Here is a 24,043-nt window from a genome sequence, read left to right on the forward strand (position 1 = left end):
GTGCTACCTTTCTCATCTAGAGACAATATTTACTTATTTCACTCCTTGACCACAAATATACATATAAAAAAGTCTGTGTACTGGTGACCATTTTAAAATCAATACACTCTGAAGCACTTGCAATAAAATTTTTTCTCATTTCCAGAAACCTAGCTTACACATGTCCAACAAAATAGCCAGTTAAAGGAATAAATGGCTTCATGTAGTCCACAGAAAGATTCATGTCATCTTTAAATCTTGATGGATACCACCAACCCAATAACATCACTCTGCCCTGAAAGAGGGTGTCGCATCCAGACAACTTCAAAAGAACCCAAGCTGTCTAACCTGCTGCCTAATCACATGATGACACTGGATTCAAAAAGGGTGGCTTTTTGATCTTCCCCTCGACAGGAAGTTAGGCAAGTGGAGGCTTGGCCCCTCAAGGGCCCCTTTATGGGAGTCCAGTGTCATTTCTTACACTTGCCAGTGTGTATGGGACCATTCAGAAAAAGTAATGTCAACCTGGCTAATGCACACTAACTCCACCAGGACTCTCTCTAAATGCAGTCACTTTAACAGACTAAGGGTGCTTTCCCAGAGATTTAGATCGATCTAGAGATTAAGATTTAGATCGACCTAACTCCCTGGGGGTTCACGCTAAATTGCAGTCAGCCGAGCGGGCACCATAGTTAATTACCCCCTTACAGCTTTTAGTAGGCGGGACAGACGCTTAAGCCGGCCAAGCTGACAGTAATCTAGTGAGACTCCCCACAGGGATAGATTGATCTAAAAATCTATGGAAATGGGGTGTAACATGCCTCCTTTTGTTTCTAACATACTCATATAATCACCATCTTCTGTTTTCTACTCGACGCCAGGAGGAGGCATTTTAGTCTGTTAATCTGACTGTATTTAGTGAGTCCCAGTGGAGTCAGTGTGCAATAGCTAGATCATTCTGAGCAGTCCCAAAGTGAACATACCCCTTGAAATTTACACCATAAATTTCCCTTCTTTCAACGAAGAATCTGTCACTCAATGTTCCAAAAACAAAACATAGCAACTTAAAAAACACTATATTGTTAGGAACCCCACAACTTGTATAACAACCCTGATTCTCAGCAAGCCCAGGGTTCTGCGTCCAAGTAAAAGGTTGATCTACACACCATGCAGAATTTCCACTTCAAGTTTAACTGCTTGCTGGGTGGTGGGAATAAACAGGATTTAAATCCCCCACTCCCGTGTCAGACACATATTTTATTGCAACATTACAGAGAAAAAAATGAACGCTGAGCTGTGACATGATATCTTTTTTTACTACCTTTTTTTAATGCCTCTATTGGTATGCATATACTTTTATATATATATAAGGGCTTGGGGTGTTCAGAAAACAAATGCTCAGACAGCATCCATATCTTGTCTACCCCAGTTTTTTTTTTTTTTCTTTATTCAGAGAAGCAGCTGGCCATTCCATAAATTGAGTCAACTTTAATCTAGTTTTGATGGCACTCAAAACAGGTTAATTGCCGCAGGTCGGGTCTTTTTTCCTCTCTGCATACTAACGCCCCCTGGTGATGGATCTGACTTCAAAGGAGAGCCATACAAATGAATCACTAGTAGAGAATAATTAAATTTGGTTCAAGTGCTTTTTGCATGGGCTGTGAATTTCTTTTATCACCGCGCCGCCAGTGGGGTTACTTGCACTACAGTCAGAAGATAGATCCTGACAGGATGAAGGAGTAAAAAAACTGCTACGTAACATATTTTGGTTAATAAAACTTCAACACAGTATCATTAAGTGCATCTTCTTTCACCTTAAAAAAAATGTTTTCTTTGTCTAGTTACCAAGACTTAATTATATAATGGATGCCGAGAACTAAACTGTCACATTACATAAAATAAATAAATAAATAAATAAATAAATAACCTATAGGACCACACACAGTTATATCACAAATTGAGACAATCTTACCTCTTTAGTGATTTTCCCTTTTCCATCAAAATCATACAATGTAAAGGACCACTCTTCTTTGTCTGTCCCTTCCACGGAGACACCACATTCAAATTCCTGGATAAAATATGATATAGATTTATCAAACAAAATGCATATGACCATTTATTTACGGGCTTCCTTTACACAATTTTATCAGAATGCTTATGAGTGGATGATTGCTGCTCTAGGACTGCAGCTCGCGTTCAAAGACCCCCCCCCCCCCCCCCCCCCCAAGTTGCAGTTTTCAATTTTTGAATAGCACTTAGAGCACATTTAACTTTGTGACTTGCTTCTCAAGCCATTTCTCATACATTTTGTTTTGAAAATAATACCAACAACACAGAAGACTTGGGGAGGGGGGGAGACATCATTCTCTATCTACTGAATCCTTCTCATCATTAAAGCCTATTCCAGAAATGTCAATTAATAAAAAAAAATTAAAGGGTTTTCTCAATATCTCCTGATCTTCTTTAAAGTCAAAAACAGAGATATAGAAACCTGTGGTAACCTGTTTCACCTTGTGTGAACAGTTTTAGCAAGAACAAGAGAACTTCCTTGCAATGTACTCCAGAATTTAGAAAAACTCCAGTGCCCCCCACTAACCTATGGAATGAAAAACCTGGCTGTTTACCTGAAACTTTATCAAATGCTGTATGAAGATCAGAGCAGAATTGCAATTAGTGCTGCCAAAACTGGCCGATTAGGATTGAAACACAAAGTAATAGCCAGTAATTTGTTTGTTTTTCTGCAAAGGTTAGCAGTTCTGAAGCTGAGAGGCTGAATGATATACCTACATGATTTGTGAGAGAGAGAGAGAGAGAGAGAGAGATTCTTCTTACTTTTATTCATAAGCCTTTTTGCATGCTAATTTTTTTTTTCATTTTGTTTAAGTGTAGTTGTGAATCAGTTAGTTCTAAAATAAAATTCTTTCATACAATTCCCTGAACCAAAAAACATCTATAATGTAAGTAAATGTATGAAGCTGTTGGCTGATTTCCATCTTTAGGCATAAAAGCCCCATATACATCATCATGATGCAAATTTAGTAATTTTACATGGTAACTTAAAAATATATTTTACTGTGTATACACAACCTAATTTACCCCAAGATTGATTCAGGAATATTTGAACTGGTAATCACACTGTGAATGGCCCTAGCACACAAAAGATCAACATTTTTTCTTCAGTATCAATTTCCCATATTGCACAGAACAAAGTTGGCCACATGTCCCCTTTGGCCATGTAGAAACTGATTCTTAGGAAAACAAAAACTCTGACCTCAGCTTTCTCCCAGATTCTGTGTCTGCAGTGACTTGCACTGGCACTTTTACTAGTGGGTCTTATGTTGGAGGTAGTAGAAATATGTCCATGGTTAAGACTTAATTTAGAGGATTGCAGTACTGAACCTCTGAAATTCTTTGTAGTCTCCCTTTTCCTGTTCTTCTACTTTTTTATATTTCTTTCCCCCCCTTCTTTCTCTCTCTCTTTCACTCACTTACAACCCCTGAACAAAAAACTTATTCATTAAACAGAATTGTTTCAATGAAATGACAATTACAACACCCATTTACAATCTTGTAACAAGACCTAATGGCCACAGCTTCATATTTTAGAATATATTAAAAAGCAATTAACCCTTCTCCTACAGGCAACCAACTACTCAGCAATTTTCCAAATATATACGGAGCTACATGCTAAACATATTTCTTCCTTGTTCAGATTCCACGATTACTTTATGATCAACACCACATGGCCCTGAGCAATGAAGTGAATTCCAGAATTCAAAAACTAGCTAATGGGCAAGAACACTTGGCATGACAAGAATAATTCACCCTCTAACATTTGAAATTTGCAATTGAAGTTATTTGTCAGAGATTAAAGATGCACAGTATAAGATCTTCTCCAAGAAAAACTCACTGAACAGACTTTCCTGTGGCAATTTTTTTTCTGTTTACCAACTTCTGATTCTTCTTTGGTGACACTGGCCTTAACTCTGTAACAATTCTGTGAATGCTTAACCCAAGCTTAATTGATTGTTTTTCAGATTCCACCGTCCCTTCTAGTTTAATTCTCCCAGTGACTTCCTAATTTTGCATGATGACTGACGGCCAGTAAGGTTTGTCATGAGGTGGTAAATTTGATTACTTTGGGTGACATTAATTCATGGCATCTATCTGTTAAAATATGACTGAAAGCTAACTGTTACTTGTTCTCAAATAAGTTTATGTACTTAACTTTGTTTAGAATTCTACACTTTTTCACTTCAAATCCCTAAGTATTACTAAATGCTTTGCCTTCCCCCCCCCCAACCCCAACCACCGCCAATACCTTCACAGAGAACACTGATCTTTAGAGTACTTCTTCATAAATAAATCAAACTTGCTCTTTCTGTCCTCTTTTAAACCTATCAAAATTTTGCATATTTCTTCCCTACATATTTGTAAGGTACAATCTTGATAATTCCTCCTATATGAAACTTTTTCTTTGATGCCTCTCCTTTCCCTCATTACCCCATATCTGCCCCCCCCCCTTCCCTCCCCCATCCTAAAATCCTATTCCTACTTGCTAATTTCACTCCCTCCAAAGTTCTGAGGGCCAAATTCTATCAGGGTCTGAACCAGTCATTTTAACATCACATTAATTCTATTCCCGTTGAGAAACTTTCCTCAGCTGTTTAATACATTAAACTACATGCAATTTCAGAGGCAATTTCTAATTCACCAAAAAAAGGCCCCTGGTTTTCTGTCAGTCTTTGACAGATGAAAAGGTCTTTCAACCAGAACCAAATTCCAGAGCCTCAGATAAATTTGCACAAGCAAAAAAACACTACAGGATTCCCCTTTTTAGCACAAGTTTATAATTTATGACTTTATGCTTTGAAAAAAATTGAAATCTTAATAATGAAAATCAGGCTAGTAATTGTAACAGTTGAGAGATAACAGATACTGTGGTCATAAAAAGTAAAAATAAATATCTTACCTCGACATCCAGTTCCTTTGGCTTTTCACTCTTCTTATCCTTCTCATCTTTGGCTTTCTCCTCGTTGTCAGAGTCCGTGAGCACTGGTTTAACATCGCTCCCATCCTCCTCTTTGTCTAAATTCAATACCTTGGTCATATCATTGTCTTTTTCTGGAGGAAGAGCAACTGAAGAAGCAAAAACATAATATCATTAAGTCCAGTGAACAATTGCATCAGTTGCGTACACTCATTTACTACATTTGTTTCACTAAAAACTACAGCTGGGATCAAAGTTATCTGCACTCCAATATTTCAAAGTCAATCAACTACATAAAAATAGTCAATAGAATTCATTTGTAATTTGACAGTTAGCTCCATTTTATGAAAAAAAGTCCTCAGATAACCTTTCAGAGAGTGAGATTTGTATGTATCCATGGTCCTCTGCCAATATACATGAAGAGTAACCACTCTCTAGCACAGAGCAAGCAAAAGTGGTCAAATTATATTCTATGGAAACCTATATACAAGGTGTGTGAAAACCTAGCTGTACAGGAAGCCATTTTGGTATCTACAGGGCTTTAAAAGCTGTGAACTGAACTGTTCACTTCAATGGCTTCTCTGACCTGAATGATCCAATAAATTGTTTTACTTCTGTAAATTTTCTTTTTACTGAATCTCAGCGATAAGTTTTTAATTGAAATGCATCTGCATTAAACTTCCGCTTCTTATTCTCTTGGTAATCTGTGCTACGCTCACAGGCTCACTTATATATATATATATATATATATATATATATATATATATATATATATATATATATATATATATATATATATATATATATATATCACTGTATATGATTATCTGGTTTATCTAATAAAAAGCTGTATGTATCATCACTCTTGTCAACAGTTTAAAAAACTAGAGGATCAGAGAGGCGATACCGCCTCCGAATATTGTACCACCAGCTGGAGCAAGCGCATTCGTATAGACCCCCACATATACAAAATAAGGAACACAGCCACCAGTCTTGTGCTTGACAAGCTGTAAAAATGCAATCAACAAGAATTTTCAAAATATGCAAAAAATATATATATTACTAAATGGTACAATCAAAGTTAAGTTCATCGTAAGGTAGGTCAAAGGTCAATTCCAAGGTCACAGTAAATTGCCAGTATATGACTTCCTATTCAACTTCAATAGTAACTATGGGCCTATCTCTGCCAGGTTTGGAGTTAAAAGAGAAAGAAATTAGCAGAGTTCAGTTCATGATAATAAGTAGGTCAAAGGTCAATTTCAAGGTCACACTTAGATTGCCAGTATATGACTTCCTATTCAAGTTCAATAGTAACTATGGACCTATCTCTGCCAGTTTTGGAGATAAAGGGGAAGCAAAATATGCAAAGTTCAGTTCATGGTGAAAAGTAGGTCAAAGGTCAATTTTAAGGTCACTTTTAGATTGCCAGTATATGACTTCCTATTCAACTTCAATAGAGACTATGGACCTATCTCTGCCAGTTTTGGAGATAAAAGGGAATCAAAATTTGCAAAGTTCAGTTCATGGTGAAAAGTAGGTCAAATGTCAATTTTAAGGTCACATGTAGATTGCCAGTATATGACTTCCTATTCAAGTTCAATAGAGACTATGGACCTATCTCTGCCAGTTTTGGAGATAAAAGGGAAGCAAAATTTGCAAAGTTCAGTTCATGGTGAAAAGTAGGTCAAAGGTCAATTTTAAGGTCACATTTAGATTGCCAGTATATGTCTTCCTATTCAACTTCAATAGTAACTATGGACCTATCTCTGCCAGTTTTGGAGATATAAGGGACTAAATGTTATAATTTTGGAGTTACCATAATGTGCCATAAATTTCCTACAGAAAAAATTAATAAAAATAAAGAAAAGGTCATTTTGGTCAAAATTCTTGAAATGGGAGGTGCTCTGAAGTTCCAGATGTTCAAATTTGATGAAATAATGTCATTTTTGACCACAAGTTGTCTGCTTTGCCAAGCCTCATGTTTTATTTTTCCGGAGTTCAAAATTTATTATCCATTACCGTACTGCACATTTTGCTTTCACCACCAATATGAGTTTTTGATACAGCGTAACTTTGGAGATAAAAGGGAATCAAAATTTGCAAAGTTCAGTTCATGGTGAAAAGTAGGTCAAAGGTCAATTTTAAGGTCACATGTAGATTGCCAGTATATGACTTCCTATTCAAGTTCAATAGAGACTATGGGCCTATCTCTACCAGTTTTGGAGATAAAAGGGAAGCAAAATTTGCAAAGTTCAGTTCATGGTGAAAAGTAGGTCAAAGGTCAATTTTAAGGTCACATGTAGATTGCCAGTATATGACTTCCTATTCAAGTTCAATAGAGACTATGGACTTATCTCTGCCAGTTTTGGAGATAAAAGGGAAGCAAAATTTGCAAAGTTCAGTTCATGGTGAAAAGTAGGTCAAAGGTCAATTTTAAGGTCACATGTAGATTGCCAGAATATGACTTCCTATTCAAGTTCAATAGAAACTATGGACCTATCTCTGCCAGTTTTGGAGATAAAAGGGAAGCAAAATTTGCAAAGTTCAGTTCATGGTGAAAAGTAGGTCAAAGGTCAATTTTAAGGTCACATTTAGATTGCCAGTATATGACTTCCTATTCAACTTCAATAGTAACTATGGACCTATCTCTGCCAGTTTTGGAGATAAAAGGGAAGCAAAATTTGCAAAGTTCAGTTCATGGTGAAAAGTAGGTCAAAGGTCAATTTTAAGGTCACATGTAGATTGCCAGTATATGACTTCCTATTCAACTTCAATAGTAACTATGGACCTATCTCTGCCAGTTTTGGAGATATAAGGGACTAAATGTTATAATTTTGGAGTTACCATAATGTGCCATAAATTTCCTACAGAAAAAATTAATTAAAATAAAGAAAAGGTCATTTTGGTCAAAATTCTTGAAATGGGAGGTGCTCTGAAGTTCCAGATGTTCAAATTTGATGAAATAATGTCATTTTTGACCACAAGTTGTCTGCTTTGCCAAGTCTTATGTTTTATTTTTCCGGAGTTCAAAATTTATTATCCATTACCGTACTGCACATTTTGCTTTCACACCCAATATGTACTTTTTGATACAGCGTAACTCGAAAACCGTATGGAATACAAAAAAACGGAGACCACCTCCAGTGTTGGGCTTTACATGCTCTACAAAATGCAAAAAAGAATGGGTGTCTAGCATTAACAGTTCCCGATTTAGAGACAGCTTTCAGTTTTGATATCTTATGGCCGCTAATCCCGTGAAAATGCACCGATTGACCCCAAATTCACGGAGATGAAAGATGACCTGAAGGGTAACACTTTCCATTAATATTATTAGTTAAGTCTGTGTGGTGTCTGAATAAGACCGCAAATAATTTTTTTTTCGGCAAAAATTTTGTTTTTTTGAAAATTTTGGCCCGTTTGACCTTGAAATAAAGGTCAAAGGTCAAATCCAAGGGCATATTTGAAATCTACACATATGACTTTTGGAAAGCTGTCTGTAGAAATTTTTCCCATAATTCCTTCCGTAGGGGAGATAATTAGCATTTAATTTTGCCATTTTTGGACAAGGGTGCATTGCAATGAGTGCCACATCTAGACCCCAATACCGACAAAGCCCAAATTTTACGTGGAACGAGTTGAGATTATAGGTGACCTAAATCCAAGAGATGGGTATGGAGGCCATTACCGTCTAGGAGGAGAAGCGGTAACGGTGACTTGGCGGCGGAGCCGGCGGAGCCGCAGGAGCCGCAGGAGCCGGCGGAGCCGGCGGAACATACGGGTCGGGACTAAAACCATGTGTACCGCCAGCGCCTACGCTGGTGGTACAATAAGCTGAAAAAATTTTAAAACTCAATCTGACACAGAGTAACCAAAATAGAATGTCTGTGTGAACCCAGTTATTATTTGACGCTACATGTCATGCAAACAGTTCATATACATGTGCGTGTGTGGCCCTCAGCCCATCCGTTATGACTTGTCAATGTGTGTGGGGAGCTTGACCACTGCCACACACCTATCTGAACACAGGTGACAATTAAAGTGACAGCATCACACCATGTCCTGTCACAGACTAATGTGCTGACACAGGAGAGTGGTGAAGTACATCCAATGAACCGCTGTTGCCATGACAACATTGGCACATACAAAACTGTAAGCAACCGAAATAGAAAATCCCAAGCCATTTCACTTTTAATTAGTGGTGAAAAACCTGTGGGGTTACTTCCTGTAGATGACCATGACTAATTCTAGTGGTTCTTAAGCAAGCTTTTGATTTTTGTTATTCACAGTTCCTGATATTGGTTATATACAAGAGATATAGATGCTCCCTACAACAAGAACACCAATAACTATATACACATATTCAAAACTTTTTTTTTAACAGAGACTACTTTTTGTGTTCATCCAAACACAGCAACTTGCTTATGGACATGAAGTTGCAGTCACAAATATATGAATAAATTCATGACGCTATTGTTAAAATGACCTCACTTTGGACAACTATTGCTGGACTCGTTCTGGTCAATGCAGCTGGACATTATTAAAGCCACACATGTCTAACTCTGGTCAAGCTGAGCCTGGGTCATTAACCACAATGACCTTCTCTACTGGTTAGAGTCTGGGAAAGGAAATGGGCAGTTTCCTTATTCAAGGCACAAAGGTATACTTCACACTGCACACACACACACACACACACACAACTCTGGTGGTCATGTGCTCATTAAGAGCCCTTGTGGACCAACCGGGTTGGTTGCCAATATTTCCATCATACCCTAATATGGTGGATTCGGAACCAGTTGATCCGTGAACTAACTAGTCTGCAGATCAAATATGGCACTGATCCCATGAAAACGTGCTAAGATTGAATTGCTCTGCCCCTGCTGGGATTTTGTAAGTTGGACGTAAGAAATCCATGGACAAGTGCACGCCATATCTGATCTGTTATGAATTACAACTGGTTATGAATGTGGCAATACTATGGTTTGACATAGAGGAAAAGTACTTTGCACTCATTCTTTGTAGTGGTTCTCATACCAGGGCAACTTCACACCTGGCCTTCTAACTTACAAGTATAATCAGATGACCAGGTTATAAAGATCATTTTGTTCAACAGTGTGAACACAACAAATGAGCACAGCCTTTGGGTGTATTACCACCAGTTTGGTCAACTTCCCATTTCTTTTTCTTTTATACTATTCAACAAATTAAGTCTTTTTAAAACAATATTTAAGAAAATAACCTTTTTTTCTTTGATTTAGCCAAAATCAGTTATATTTAAACCAAAGGTGAGTAAATAAGATACCAAAATATATTTTTTAAAAAATGTAACACATCATCTAACCTTTTAATGGTCCCTGTCCATTTGCTGCATCTTTTTTCTCCTCTGTCTCCCCCTTCTCTGCATGGTGGTTCTGTAGGCAAAATGCAAACTCCTGAAACAGAAAAAAGAGAAGAAATAAGAAAATGAATCAATGTTAAGATAAATCTAATTTTTCTGTTTGTCTTAAGGCTTATTCCCATTGATGCCATCGGTCTTTGTAAAATGATCCAAACCTGTAGGGACTCTTGGTGAATGCAATCAGTTTCACAGATTAACACGCCTTCTCATGCCACGCCTTCTCATGCTGATTAGTAGAATATGGAAAAGCTGGCAATTATACAAGTACACTGGAATCAAGAGGAGGTGTGTAAGGAGCTGTTCAACTTCTCGCATTCAGCCAGAATCCCTGCAGAATTGGATCAATCAATATAAATGGATGGTGTCTTTGAGAATGAACCCTTAAATGCCATGCACCACATAATCTTCCTTTACCTGCATGGTGTTAACATAGTATATAGCCAAAAATATATTAATTTTTACAATTCATTTACATGTTATCAGCATGCAGGTATTGCCTCAAGTTGAAAGACAGGAGCACTTAAACCGTCTTATTCCACAATAACAATATCCCTTTAAAAACATCTTCATTTAAGTCATGAACAAGCTGACCTGAAACTTGACAACAGGGTGGAAATGTTCCTTGAAGAAAACAAAATTTTTGGGATCAAAACATATTAGGGGTAACCAAGGGGCAAGAGGATACCACTACTATGCCACCCTATCTGTCATGGCTGCACCTGCTCCATGCAGAAGTGAAATATTGAGGTCAGGATCCTTCAAGGGATGTAGTTAATTTTTTTTTCTTCTTCTTTTTTCTAAAATACCAACATCATGTCTCTTGTGGTAAGAACATGCTGTGGTTAAGACAGATCCATGTACATGAGCCAAACCACAAAATACACGGAAATGGCACCAATGTAACATCTTCACCTATGCTTTATTTGCTACATATACGACTAGAGTAACTCTCACACTGACTGAAATGAAAATTGTTCGTTTACATATTTTCTTCTACGTATTGCTTTCACCAAAGATATTCAAGCTGTCAGTAGGGGCTCATTCTTGTAACGATTCAAAAACAGTCCATAAAATCAGCAACAGGAAGCATATTCCACTTCCTTATACTCAGGAACTACCACTACTATCCAAATGCTTAGAGCGCATTCTCAACGAGTTAAGCCAGGCTTTACAAAGCCGGTGACCTAAAAATGGTGGACGTACATGAAAGAAAAACCGCCTAATCTTTTAATAGTCTCTCCGCCTCCCCACACGTCGTCCCTGCGGGGTACAGTAATTAAATCTCGGCTCCGTTCGCCATGCGGAAGCTACCTGAGAAATATTAAGTGTGCATGCTCATCAGTTATACTCGTGGTGAAGAAACCATGGCGGCTGAAGGCGATCGAAGGAAAAAAGCTCATCTGTTCTATTATCTTTGAAAACAGAGACGAAAAAGGAATAATTTGGCCCGTAGAGCAGCAATGAATCGACTATCTACGGAGATAATATCACCAGAGATATTCACGGAAATATTAATGTTCGAAACCGAGATTTAATTACTGTACCCCGCAGGGACGACGTGTGGGGAGGCGTGTGAGAGGTGGAGAGACTATTAAAAGATTAGGCGGTTTTTCTTTCATGTACGTCCGCCATTTTTAGGTCACCGGCTTTGTAAAGCCTGGCTTAATTCATTGAGAATGCGCTCTTACTCTTTCAAATGCCTTCACGTGGCCCATTTCTCTCCTTCTTCTCTTTGTACCTTGTGAGTTACCCTTGCAACCTACAACTTCTGGAGAATTTAGCATTGATTTACCCCCCCCCTCCCCTCCCAAACCACCCTTTCCCCATTATACATCATGAAAATATTCATTACTTAGGTCTTATATCATCTTTAATGATTTCTGCCTAAGCTTTGTATGACTTAACATGCAACCATTAAGTATTCTTGGTCTTACCCCACCCCAATGCTGGAGCACTGACTGGTATCAGTGCCATAACATCTTGATGACTTTTTCTGTTTTCAATGACTCCGCAGATAATCAGTCAGAATTTGTAATCAGAAGACTGGCGGCATGACTGTAGGCAAGATCACACTAGGTTAAAAATGGATCATTTGACTTAAATCAGAGTGAAACAGAGTGACTGTCTTTAATCAAATGAATTCTAAAATGATATCAAAATACTGAGAACTTTTAAGCAGAACAGCTCCATCTCAGCATCCATCTACTTTTTATCTCTTTTTTATTTCCTCACATTCCATTAACTTGGCTTCCATCCTGTAATTAAAGCCCCTAACCCCACCCAACCCCTCCTCCGATTCTGCTTCCTTGTCTGAACATTCCATTACATGCCACACTCCCTCACCCATACCAACCCAAGGCGCCCAAGCAACTGTTAACCCTGTCCACACCACTAGCCTGTGGCTTGAGCAAATTACTGACCAAGGGACAGTGGATTTTGACACAGTAGGGCAGTAATCAAAAGTGACTGGAACACTGGCCTAGAGCAGTAAGGCAAGCCCTGTTCTTTATATGAAGCTGGCTTCTTTTAGGAACCTATTCTAAATGACCTCTGGCAGAAGTCTGTTTCTTTTTTTTTTAAAATCCTTTTTCAGTGGACTTCTCTTAAAGCAGTTACAGCCTACTTAAGCCATAGAATGGAAGGTTGCTTGAAACTTACTAATATACAAAGCTAAAGACACAACTTCACATAAAAGTAATTTTACTCGGCTCTGTGTGGTGCCCCATTACTCCTATATCAAACAACATTTAACCAAATGCAGATAGTTAACCCAAAAACTATTATTCTATCTCAACTTTCCACCAACAAGTTTGAGTCACAAGCTTCAAAATTTCCTTCTGTGATTCTCAGGGTACGCCATTTCCTCCATGTTTCTCAGGGTATGCCATTATTTTATCAATCACCATTCTACCAAATATACACCACAAACTTCCCAAGTTTTGCATTCTTACCATGTCTAACAGAGCAGGTGTAACCAACTGTAGCCCTCCAAGAAAAAAAAAGTTCACGTCAGCCCGGCTACATTTTACTTTGATCCACTCAGGCACAACTGCTGACTGTATATTACTATTTCAAAGCCAAAAGGCCAGGCCATAATTTATTGATAATGCAAGCGAAAATTCCACTCCCTTTAGTCAACATCATCAAAGAAAGCGTGCAGTAAAAACAAAGGGCAGTATTTAGTTCTCTACAGCTCTAAGCCAGGCAGATAAGGAACGATGAAACTCCAGAGCTGGGTACAAAATTTTCTGAAAGGGGGCCAGCAACATGGAAGAACTAAGTTTTATGAGATCCGCTCAGACAAGGACAACTTAGGGGCAAAACCTCGGACAAGACCACATCAGCAAACAAATCAGTCAGCTGCGTTAGGTGTTGAAGTGACTTGGGTGCAAGGAGGTCTCTTTGTAACTCTATAGTCTAATGATTAAATTTCCTTTCTGGAGTAGTCCTCAATTTCCCTGTCTCATATAGTCCTCAATTTCCGGTCTCACATTGTCCTAAACACCCGATCTACAGTGATTCTTGTCTGAACATGTCACAGATGGTCAAAGAGGCCAGGGAACTGGCATTACAGCTGCCTTTTAGTTCAATGTCTGCTGCCAGTGCACTAAACTTCCCTGATAACCCCTTTGATGTCTCGGCCATGAAAACAACCTGCCTTAGTCTCTCCCTCCCCAATCAATAACAGAGTTAATTAGAAGATCTAGAACAATTAAGCCTGCTAACTAGCTTTCTTTTATCTACCTGAGCCATAACAGTCAGCCACATAACACGCGGCAGCAATTTCAGGCAATTACATACAGACTGTAGGGCACCAGTGCGCTCAGCGAGGGACAACCTCCTAGAGGAGCAGCCAGACGTCTCTCTCACCTGAGGGTCAATGAGTACCTTGTGGACACTTCGATTTTTATTCAAAACTGCCTTGGGGGCAGTTTGAGATCTGAAGGTGACACAGTGACACACACACTCGAAGGAAAGGGGCTCTAATTTGTCCAGTTTCTGTCATGCATAACACAGTTGTGCCGAACAATGCATGAAAATTCTGCATTAAAGGACTGTCATATCACTGCTGATATGTAATGGTGATGGCTAGGCATAATGGAAAAGCGCTGTCTTTTTGGTCCATTAAAAAAAATTTTTTCAAGAGAGTTTTTTTTATTCCTGAATTTGTAATACTTATTTTCAGGCAAACCAGTGAAAGTGACTAAGTATTAAAAGTTGTTCTGAAATGAATGTACCAGGTGTAGTTATGCATCGCCCATAACCACCAAATATTATATACCTCATTGTGTCAATGTGCATAAAACACTATGAGGAACCTTCAGTTTGACTTATCTCCCTCCTCTTATATTTTGAAAGTTTGCTGAAAATGTAAAGTCATTTGGAGAAGAAGAAAATTTTAACTCTGTTCTATGTTATAAGTAAGTTTGTGAGATTTATGCCAAATTCAGAGAAAATCTTAAGCAAGTTTATAAAAAAAAATCTAGATATATGCAATGAACAAAACACACTGGGGTTTTTCTTTTCACATAAGTGACACCTTTGACATTCATGAATATGAGCAGAATACAATCAGACAAATCAAACAGACAATTATTATCAGCAATAGAAATATGGGAAGGGGGGGTGGGGGTTGGAGAGAGAAGACAGAATTAACAACGCCTCCAATGTAACTGAAGATTCAGGTTTATTAGCTGAGAGAATGTTGATCTAAGTACAGCAGTACCTCAGTGTGTATATATACACTACCACACAGAGTGTATTTGGTGACCCGTGCGGTACAATATCTACAGCTCTAATACCATAAATCAGATCCTCTTCCAGCGAGAGGTAAACATGGCCGAGGTCAGGGTCGGCCATTGTGGTCATCACCTGCGAAACTGGATAGCGTAGCAAGTATTTTAATAACACAAGTTTTAAGAAATAACGCCAGCAATTTTGGGGACGTGTCTCCAGATTTTGAACCTGTTCATAATCTCCTCTTTCAAATGCCTGAAAGATCTAAGCATTACAACAAAGTGGGATAACATTACTACAAGTATTTTAATCGCACAGGACAAGACTTTGAATGTTTGTACAACATGTGGGATAGAATTTAAGAGATTTGTCTGATGGTGTTTTTATCAGTAGAAATGCCTCAAACATGTTCTATTAAAAAGATTTCTAATCCTAAAGCTGCTCATACATTCATTATGTTTAAAAGGTCTATCACACGGTCAACTTGTTTTCTTGACTGAGCTCACAAATCTAGGATCAAATAAGGCGTGTTTATACACAGACAAGATTCAGTCAGTTACATATCAGCGAATGACAATTAATTCAACGTTAATTCCACCACCTGAGGCACAGCGGGATCTCCCTTAGGGATACTTCCAAATTTTGCCTCAATACCACTGTCCTTGTGCAACCACACAGACAATAGTCTTCAAAGATGCCAGAACTTCATGTTTACCTCATACAATTATAAATAAATATAAATGAGCTGAAGGAAATACTTCCTAAAATATCTATGCTCGAAGAGACCCCTGTGTGTTCAACTGAGAAGACGATCTATAGAGTTGGCCACCATCTTAACATACAAAGCAGTCATTCAATGTGTAAGGCTTCGGCAACAATGACTCTACTATCTGCCCCCCTCAAAGTCAATATATGGCCATGTCACAGTTCTCTCGCCATTTCACCTCTGGCTTTTGTGTCGGTTCTCTCCTTTTGTGGAGAATCTGACAAGATCAAATGATGGAGTCCTACTGTTTCATGATGGTGTGGTGTGACTTCTAGCATCAAGCTTCATTTTTTAAATTTTTTTTGTAGGGCCAGGTGACATTGTGTAGCATATTCATGAATTCTCTCCTGCAGTTGCAAACCGCATCATCACACAAAATAAAAATTCTTAAAAGTGCCGTAAAAATGGGGTCTTTTCCATCAACTGCTTCATATATGCATTTCAGTCATTTGACTTGTTTGTGTACGAAATAATGGAACCAGTCGCAACAGAAAATCTGCTGGCAGAGATTGGTAATGCTGGTGGTACTCCACAAGTGTAAGTTTAAATATCATCTAGCTTTCAAATAAAATTGGAATCATATGTCATGGAGAGCAAGTGCTTTAATCCCACTATTCCTCACCCCATACCTGTGGTGATGCTGGAATTTCACCTCTTACAAGATGGCCACAAATTGCAGAGGCCAGTTTCACGAAAGAATGTAGACCAAAAATTGCTCTGAATTTAAAAAAAAAATGTTTTCAATCAAATTTGACCAAAGATTAATCGTAGTGGTCCACTTTATTAAAATACAGCACCAGTTTTATATAAAAAGAAAGATGAAATGAATGCCACAAAGCAAATGACTTTACTGCATTCTGATGGATATCTGAAAAAGTACTGAAAATGGATCATTCTGACCTTCGATTTTAAGAGCACCAATTGGTCATAACATGTAAGTTCTGCTATGACAGTGGTAAAGCCACAGCCACTGGATGCTTGATGAAGAGAATACTGCTCTCAATGTACCTGTCCATATTTCTACATCACTACTCGTGGCTCGTTTTATATAAAACATAACTACTCTGTTTGTACAAAATGTACGAATTCATCAAAATTTACGCTACTCAGCTAGTTTCACTTCAGAAAGTTTTTCAATTTATACACTAGGTAATGGTTAACTTATTGAACATAACTACTGGATAAAAAACTCATTATTTACAAAAGTTAAGGTAGGTTTTAAAAAAATTCTCAGGTTTTAAATATATAAGAAAATGAAAAAAAAACTGATGAGCTGCATTATGCTCACAAAGCCCTTTGGGAATTTCACACTAAAAAAGAATTGAAACTATTTAAAAAACACAATCCAAATACATCAAAAGAATCCTTGTGTAAAACACGCAATTTTCATAAAACAAACATCAAAGTCGTAAATCCAAAATCCTTTTATCACAAATGCTGCCATTATAGATGCTGGTTCAAACATCAAAGTGAAAAAGTAATTAAAATCCAATGGGACATTTAAGTCAGGACATCACATACTGGTAGCATGCACAATTTCAAAACCAGCAGGTCTGCGACATACAATTCCAGAAAGTAAAGTTAGCGCCACAAACACCTCGATGACAGCTAGAGCTTCAAAGGGATGTGCGGGCCATATTATTTATGGTGTGAATAAGTGCGGATAAAAATTGATATCCTCTGATCACAAATAATAAAATCAGACAAAGCCTTTTCAATACACTTCCAGCTATAAAAGCTAGACAACTCACAATAAAATGGATGATGATATTCTTCCCATGAGTCCTAAGATTTAGTACAAATCTTTACAATAATTTCTAACTGATACCACAACAACGGTATAAAAAAATTGGTCAAGTTCACACTATGTCAAGAAGGATTGATCTCAATAGCAATGGCCCTAGAGCAAAACAAATTGGGGATGAGAAGTTATAGATAGAAGGTACTTTAGGTCAACCCATCTTTACAGTTACCAATAGTACAGATGCATCCATTAATTTCTACCTTATCAGTCCTATTTTGTTTTAACACCACAAGGGCCATATTCTGCTTGAAATGTAACAAAACATGTGTCTTTTAACTAAACCATCTTCAGTTAAGAGTCTGGCACGCACGCTTTAAAGGGTAATGCCCCCTTCGCATGCAAGGACAGTCATGTCAGGGTTATCTGATCCAACCCGCAGATTAAGTTCATTCATCTTAATGAAAAAGAATTAGAAAGATTTTAAGTCCTTTTTCTGTAATTTAACATGGTCTTGTCTTTTACTTTGCAGATTTGGTAACTTATCTGGACAAAAACTTTTCAGTAGATCACATGTTTCATACTAAGAATGTACAAGACACGATCTAGTAAGTAAGCTGGAGAAAATATCTGCTTCATGCCTAGTCATTACAAAGTAAAGGGCCCCAAAACAGCCTACAGGCTTTTCTTAAGTTTCTTCACAACTCCACTGCATTTCAAAAATACTTTTTACATTTCAATTTCTATTTGGTGTTTACAAACAAAGCCTGACCTTGTTCTTCCGACTTGCTAATATTGTCTACGGACCCCCTCTGCCTGAAGCCATTTCACGCCTGGGTGAACAACCCGCGACGATTAACATAGGCAGCCAAAAGGTTTGGCGCCTGTTTAAAACTTGGGCAGGTTGGTGCCTTCTTCCTTGGCCTCTGAGAGGAGGTCATCGTAAAAAAAAAAAAAAAAAAAAAAAAAAGGAAACATCTCTCATACCTAGAATTAACTTCCATCAACCTCAAATAGAAGTACACTGATGATAAGTACCTTCTGACATGTTTGTATAATTTTGCTGATGGTTTCTTTGTCGTGCATATTCTATGATTTTTATTGTTTTGCTTAGGGAATTATGATTTTCCACATAGTTACCAATATTTGGGGGGTGGGGGGGAGCAATGATTTACTGAAGAAAAGAAGAAAATTTACAGTTTTCAGGTAATGAATTACCTGTCTATAAATCAATGCTTAAAACAGCACACGTAGCTTATCCATACATCTAATCAGTGAAGATACCCATTAAGTCAATTTTCTTAGAGATATTTTCAAAGAAACAGATGGAGAGGATGTAGGCGTACTGAGATTTCCCAAACCCTATCTGCCTGCCGACTCTTTTTGATCCGGCAATTATCTGCCCATATAGTACTTAACAGCACCCGCACTGCATTCTGAGTGTAGCATTATTTGATGAGAAATTACCCAATCAAGTTCTTATCGAAAAAAGCTTTTGATCTTGTTATTAGGTTATTCTCACCACTTTGAAATCAGTATGTAGCGTTGGTTGGCGGAGAGAGGCTGACTGTGATGATAGAGGTTGAAGCCAGAAAGGTCAGCTGGTGAACACCAACTACGAGCTATTTTGAATCTCATTTTATGGCTCTGCCTCCCAACTGCAGAAGATGACAGTTAGCGGCAGGTGCAACATTTGATGTTCAAAAGCTCAAAGAGAGAGATAGGAGCCACATTTTTTATACAATCATAATAATAGTTTGCTCCCTGTAAACTAAAGTCTAAAATAAAGCCCCTTAGGAGGAAGGCAAACCACAGTTGCAATATAAATTAGAATGCCCTTTTCTCCCTATCCAAAACATGGCTTAAAAACATACAAGTCTACTACCAGAATTTTTATGAGTTTTCTTTTTAAACACATTGAAAACAAAACACTTCATTTTTATTTTGTGTTACCATCATAATGTAGCTTTTGAGGAAACCTCTTTTCATCATATTAATAAAACCTGAGTTGCATTCACCACAATGCTGTGCTAATAAAAAAATAGAGTGAAATGTATCTATACCAAAACTGTTTATGCAATATGTTCTGTAAAAAAATATTAAGAGGCTAGTTAACAGTTAAATTGCATGTCTAGACTCCAAAGTAAAAATTTAACATTGAGGTTGAATGATTTCTCAGCAATCCCGACATCCCCCCCTCCACCCCACCCACAAACCCATACCAAGGACACCCAAATGTGCATCAGACATTCATAATAATATGGCCGTCTGGTGAAACATTTCTGACCAGTCCTTTTGTAGCTTAAAACTGACCAAAATACACGGCTGTGAACTAGGCATAGAAACTTCAGCCCACACAAAGAGAAATCTGTCGGCTGCTTTCTTTTGATCTTGTTTTATTACCTATCGCTGTGTTGTTTCACCTGGCAGCGATCACCCCAGTTAGCTTGGTTGGCACTCTGAGCTATCATTGCCTTCTATCTCCAGTGAACCACAACTAAACTACTCTGTAACAGTTCCACCGCCTTTTGTACACACGACCATTTTCCGTAACAATTGCTCAAGTCAGACAGACACGCACACACTCCCTCACACACAGCACACCGACCTAACAACACTTAAAAGAAATCTGGCTTTATGGACGGAGTGCGTCGCTGCAGCAGATCAAAGAACTGCAAAGCAGAGATAAAGTATCAAATGCACTCAGCTTCTATATGCCTTCCATTCATTAACAGGGCAGAAAAAATAAAATAAAATCGCCCTAGTAGTTCTGCAAGTTTTAATTATAGCTAGTCTATATGTACATGCAATCACTTCTTTATCCTGGTTGTCTGTTCTGTTAATTTTTAATTTCTTTAGAGGTTCCACATCAAACGAACCCACATCAAACAATTTCAATAAGACGTGATATGATGGACCCCTCCTGTCTCCAGTGGGTTAGTTTCTTATTTCAGTGTCTACAGCTATGTTCGTAACTGATCCAAAACAGACTGGAAACAGTTCAAAATGCACCCTTTCATTTAAGCTGGGACTGTTTTACTCTACTACTTTAGATAAAAATGTGGGATTTTCAATGTCTCACCAAAAGAAACTACCCTCCTCCCTCTGCCTTCCTGCCAATTTGTACTATCTACTGAGCTGGTACGAACTAATTTAAACCATCGCAACTTGGACTGGAAGTGCGGCCACTGGCACACACTTGGGAGGGCACCAGGAAGAGAACAGCATTACTTTGGTTTCATTTATTACATGGCGGTTCAAACTCTTGCCAGGGTGTAAATTAATCCTCCGCTGGCCTAATCTTTATTCTGTGTGCGAGAGACAGGATCAAAGGAAACACCGCCACAGTGAGAAAACTTCGCTTTTTACAAAGAGAGGGGAAGGTGACTTCCTTCATCAATTTCTCAAACAGAACACTAAATAAAATGTTTTTTCTTTCATCTGCCAAGACAGAAATAAAACTGTTGAGGTTGCAATATTAATACTAATCAATGCATTGTTTCAGAACCTCTTTCAACATCCTGGCCATAAAAAATATCTGGGCTGCAAGCCAACTGATAATGTCATTTCACTTGTTAACCTGTCACAAAGGTCTTAACTCAAAATAACCAAGTTGGGTTGTTTTTAAAGGTAAATGATGAGAATGCAGGTTTAATAGAGCCTAATGTACTGTTATAGCAGTGTATTTCACCTTCAAAGAAGGATCTACATTATATTTCATTTCGACAGAACTGGAATAATCACTGCGCACTTAATACATTTAAATAAATCAACACCTTTACTAGTACATGCCTTCAGAAAGCTACCCTAGACGTAAAAATATAAATCTCCTGACTGACTTTTTTCATTGCACAGAAAAAAAATCCCAAAAGGCAATTACCCGAGAAAGATCAAATTTATAGCTAAACTATGAGAACAGGGATGTGGGTACACCCCTATAAAACTGAAAGATCAAAGAGGCCGCATAGCAGATGCAGCCCTCAGTTCTCTCTCAACCCAGTAGAGTGATCAAAGATCGCAAGAATTAGGAAAATTACCACACACGCTTGGTGGAGGTTGAAGTACAATACTTCCCTAGTCAAATTCATAGCACTTTTTAAGCAGCCTTCTTATTCCTTTTATTTATTTTTTTATATATATTTTTGACTCAAACTCTTAATTTGGAAAAGGTAGACGGACAGGGTAGAAAAAAATGTTTATTTATTTATATATTTTATTTTTTTTTTTTGTTATTTTGAAAAGGTTTGACGCTGTTTGATCTAAGAGACTCAGAAAGGTTAGGGCACTTAACCCTATCCTCCCCCCCCCCCCCCCCCCCCCACACACACACACACACATTGGAGTATCTGCTTTAACTCTTCACATGAGTTCATAGGAGATAAAACAGTTGAATGCATATACTGTATCATTTATATCACATGTTCATTCCTAAATTTTTGACATTTTACAAGTATTTCAGGTTTCACCCTAACTTTCAGTCATTAGGATTGGCCCATCAGGATATGTATAGGGCCTAGCCAAAAATGGTGTTCTCCGTCACTTCTACTTATATATAATATATTCCCCTAGCAAAATTGTTGAACTCTATTTTCATGTCTGATGTCTCTCATTGAAACAGATTTATGTGCACTTTGAGTGCACTGAATTGTTTACATCCCTTATCAAGATTCCAGTCAATTATTCATATATTTTGATTTCATTTTTTTGGTTAAGACCTAAGTGAAGGTGACACGTAAAACAAACTAATGTGAGTTTCACATGAAGAAATATCATCATAAGAAGTTGTTTACATTTCAAATCTGAATTTCCTACTGGAATTCACATAAAGATATTCGGATTTGGCACTTGCATGTGCCACCCACGGACCCGAAATAGCCCTTCAAAACACAATATCTCTGATAAAATCTCAAAATATTTTCAGATACAGAGGTCACGAAACAAACCATAAACGTGCACTTGATGGAATTTTTCAAACCACAAAATTACTTCAAAGTCTGTACATGTGAAAAGTAAAGTATTAACTCTTTTACGCTTTCAATAATTCCACTCTTTTTTATCTGATATATTCCACAGCAAAGCACATTTAGGCTGTAAAATCTTACTTGGGCCACAATTTTTTTGCATTAATTTGTACAAGCTATTCCATTAACACAAAACTGAAACAAGACAACATGGCCAGACACTTAACATTTCACAATTTCAGTAGGACAAAAAGAGTTTACTGAAAACAAATATTATAAGAAAGGCACCTGCGACACAGACAATATTAAGTGACGGCAAGAGACAACTCTGCATAACTTTCATTCTATGTCTTTCTACATCTCTGATCAAATGTCATATTGATGCTATCAATGTATCTGCCAGCTTGGACACTGGTGGTGAAGGTTCTTATTTTTGTCCCTATGATCAGAAGTACACGTCCCCTGCGTGAATGCATGGCATGCATGACTGGGTCGCGACATTAAGTGTTTGATTAAAGCTCATAGCTTAACCTTGGCGCAATTTGTGTCGCATAGGTGAAATAATGCAACACTATACTACACTACAAATGCTTCCCTTCTTGGCACATCCTGTCCTATAGTGAAGTAGAACCACTATACAACATCAACCCATGACTCTGAATATCGTCTATTTTCATGTACAAGGAAAAACCACCATTTTGTTAATCTATTTCAGTAAAATAACTGTGAGCCTTTTCTTTATGTTTCTAACATCAAGCCATCACCCCCGTGTGCCCTCAAACAAAGAGCTTCCGGCTTCACCAAGCAAGGCTTGAGCCTCTGTGAATGGAAACCAACCCTCCGATGATCTCAGATTTATAAAATCAACCGCATTCTTTCCACATAACACCTATACACAGCACTGAACTGGGACTGCTTACTCTAGAGCTGTGTGGACAAAAATTTCAACCATTCATCCCAAATTCTACGATATTGATAAGTTGTGTTTACTCAGTAAACACCCCCTGCCGCACAGGGTCAGGTGATAGTATGGAGCTGAGCGCCAGCAGTGATGTAACACTCGTACAGCGTCAACACTAAAATACAAAACACAGTTTGGCTTGAAGATAAACTGCTCGCATACAGTCCCTAACAGTGCACGGACCCTATTATTCCCTTTACCTTCTAACACTCCCACGATATCCAACTCAATGGGAATAGAAAACCCTGAATACTTTCATACTATATTTCAATCAATTTTTTCCCCAAGCTGATGGAAAGAATTGCCAATGCCTGTATATAAATACATATGCAGCATGTTAGCTTTCTATGAGCTTACTTCTAATAAATAAAATTTCTTTTGAAGTGACCAGGAGTCATGGAGACCTCCCCACTGCTGTTACTTATTAATCATAGGATTCTGTGAGCACAGTCAGAATCACTTCCGTAAACGATTCCCATTGGAAAAAGATGAAAATACTCTTATCATAGAACA

General features: G+C 37.9%; 1 protein-coding gene across 2 annotated transcripts in view; it reads right to left on the bottom strand.

Moving 5' to 3' along the window:
* The window catches only part of LOC106171320 (uncharacterized), a 36,074-nt gene that overhangs the window by 6,669 nt on the left and 5,362 nt on the right, over nt 1–24,043 (bottom strand). The window contains exons 4-6 of one of the 2 annotated variants that reach the window (XM_013551611.2): nt 10,308–10,398; nt 4,952–5,118; nt 1,952–2,047 (exon numbers count right to left, since the gene is read on the bottom strand). In XM_013551611.2, the coding sequence (XP_013407065.1) occupies nt 1,952–2,047; nt 4,952–5,118; nt 10,308–10,398 (354 nt within the window). Of the gene's footprint in view, nt 1–1,951; nt 2,048–4,951; nt 5,119–5,336; nt 5,493–10,307; nt 10,399–24,043 lie in introns of those variants that run through there. The other variant, XM_013551612.2, reaches the window with a different exon arrangement.

This window comes from Lingula anatina, chromosome 4, assembly GCF_051362555.1.
Source record: "Lingula anatina isolate TDL-2025a chromosome 4, LinAna3.0, whole genome shotgun sequence".
Classification (NCBI taxonomy): Eukaryota; Metazoa; Brachiopoda; class Lingulata; order Lingulida; family Lingulidae; genus Lingula; species Lingula anatina.